This window comes from Helianthus annuus, chromosome 8 (assembly GCF_002127325.2).
Source record: "Helianthus annuus cultivar XRQ/B chromosome 8, HanXRQr2.0-SUNRISE, whole genome shotgun sequence".
Lineage (NCBI taxonomy): Eukaryota > Viridiplantae > Streptophyta > Magnoliopsida > Asterales > Asteraceae > Helianthus > Helianthus annuus.
The window spans coordinates 106,881,748-106,883,461 of record NC_035440.2 but is presented as its reverse complement, the minus strand read 5'-3'; the positions used below and the strand labels follow the sequence as shown (position 1 = coordinate 106,883,461).

The 1,714-nt window shown below is 29.6% G+C and overlaps 1 protein-coding gene across 1 annotated transcript; it reads left to right on the top strand.

Annotated features, from left to right (window-relative positions):
* The first annotated feature begins 1,074 nt into the window (after window positions 1-1,074).
* LOC110870481 lies at window positions 1,075-1,459 on the top strand. The gene is made up of 2 exons (XM_022119659.1): window positions 1,075-1,173; window positions 1,229-1,459. Exons 1-2 carry the CDS (start codon window positions 1,075-1,077, stop codon window positions 1,457-1,459), a joined length of 330 nt encoding a protein of 109 aa, XP_021975351.1.
* Window positions 1,460-1,714: the final 255 nt, after the last annotated feature.

Here is a 1,714-nt window from a genome sequence, read left to right as displayed (position 1 = left end):
TGAAAAGCATCAGAAATAAGTAAAAACTCTCGTCTAGTTAAGTATTGTAATGTTAAACAACGGATTAGTTTTGATTGCTTTTAATTATGATTTTTTGTGCGTTTTGGAATGTTTTAAAATTTTTGGAATGTTTGGAATATCTCGGAATGTTGCTTTAATATTTTTGGAATGTTTTAGAATATTGCTGCCACTATTTTTGGAATTATAATAGTAATTTTGATGCATTTTTTTTCATAAAAAATGGTTTTATTTAATTTCTTTAATTTGTTACAGTTTGTCACAAATTTGTAGCAAACAGATGCAGGATTTTTTTTCTGAGTTGTAGGAAATTTGTGGCAACCTTCAAAAAATATTTTTTTTTTGGTTTGTAGGAATTTTGTCGTAACCTTTAAATTTTGTTTTTTCTTGGTTTGTAGGAATTTTGTCGTAACCTTTAAATTTTGTTTTTCTTGGTTTGTAGGAATTTTGTCGTAACCTTTAACTTTTGTTTTTTTTTTTTTTGTTTGTAGGAATTTTGTCACAAAACTTAAAAAAAACTTTTTTAAGTTGTAGGAAATTTGTCGCAACATTAAAAAATATATTTTTTATTTGTAGGAAATTTGTAGCAAAATGTTAAGAGAAAGTTTTATAATTTTGTAGGAACTTTGTCGCAAAATAAAATAATTATTCATAATTATGGATAATTTTTGTCATTAGTGTTATTAATTTTAAAAGTAAAATATCATAAAATAAAATACAAAAATAGGCATAATTGTGGAAGAATTGTAGGAAAAACATAAGAAAACGGTTTGTAGGTATTTTGTGGCAACATTTGTGACGATATATATTTGTCAAAAAATTGTGGGAAATTTTGTCATAGTTTTGTAGCTAACGTGATTTTCGACAATTTTATTTTGCACGTAATTTTTTGTAGCAAATCTGTGAGTAAGACCAATTACCTACAAATTTGCTACAAATTTGGCTGTCACAAAGGAGACAGTTTTCTAGTAGTGCTTTCATCTGTAACCCTAACCCCATACGTATTTTCCCTTCAACAAAAAATTGGAACCCTAACGAACTGATATCTCCAATTCAATGTCAGTTGTGTATTGTTCTTGTGGGAGAGAAGCTACAATTATGATATCTAGGACAAATCGCAATCCTGGACGTCGCTTTTATGGTTGCCCTCAAAAGGTATGTGATTTTTGGTTGTCGATTAACTGCAGATAATTAATTTTTCTTTTCGCAGGGTTGTCGAGGATTCATTCAGTGGGTAAGTGATGGACCGTTAGATACAATGCCAGCATTGTTGAGGGCCATAAACTTCCTTGAATCTTCTAATGAACAACTGCTAACTTCCAACCGTTTGCTTGAGGAAAAACTAAAAGAAACTGAAGCTGAAAATATGAAATTGAGGATGTATTTGACTGTTATTGTCGTTGCTGTTATTGTGATTGTCATGGCTAGGTTGTTAGGGTAATGGTCATTGCTGTATTAGTGGTTTAATGAGTAGGTAGTTTTAGTAATGGTTCAATACCAAGTAATGTAATGGTTTAACGAATTGTAATGGTTCAATACCAAGTTTTTTTTTTTTTTTTTTGTAATGCTTCAATACCTTGTTGTTTGTGTAATGGTTCAATGTATTGGTTTAAATCTGTTTAATGGAATGTAATGGTTTAACTAAGTGCAATGGTTCATTACCAAAAGTCAACAGATGCCAAAATACCAAAAGTTT

Coding starts and splice junctions, on each gene's coding strand:
- LOC110870481 (XM_022119659.1), top strand. CDS start 1,075: ATGTCAGTTGTGTATTGTTCTTGTGGGAGAGAAGCTACAATTATGATA. Junction 1,174..1,228: donor TTTATGGTTGCCCTCAAAAG/GTATGTGATTTT, acceptor TTCTTTTCGCAG/GGTTGTCGAGGATTCATTCA.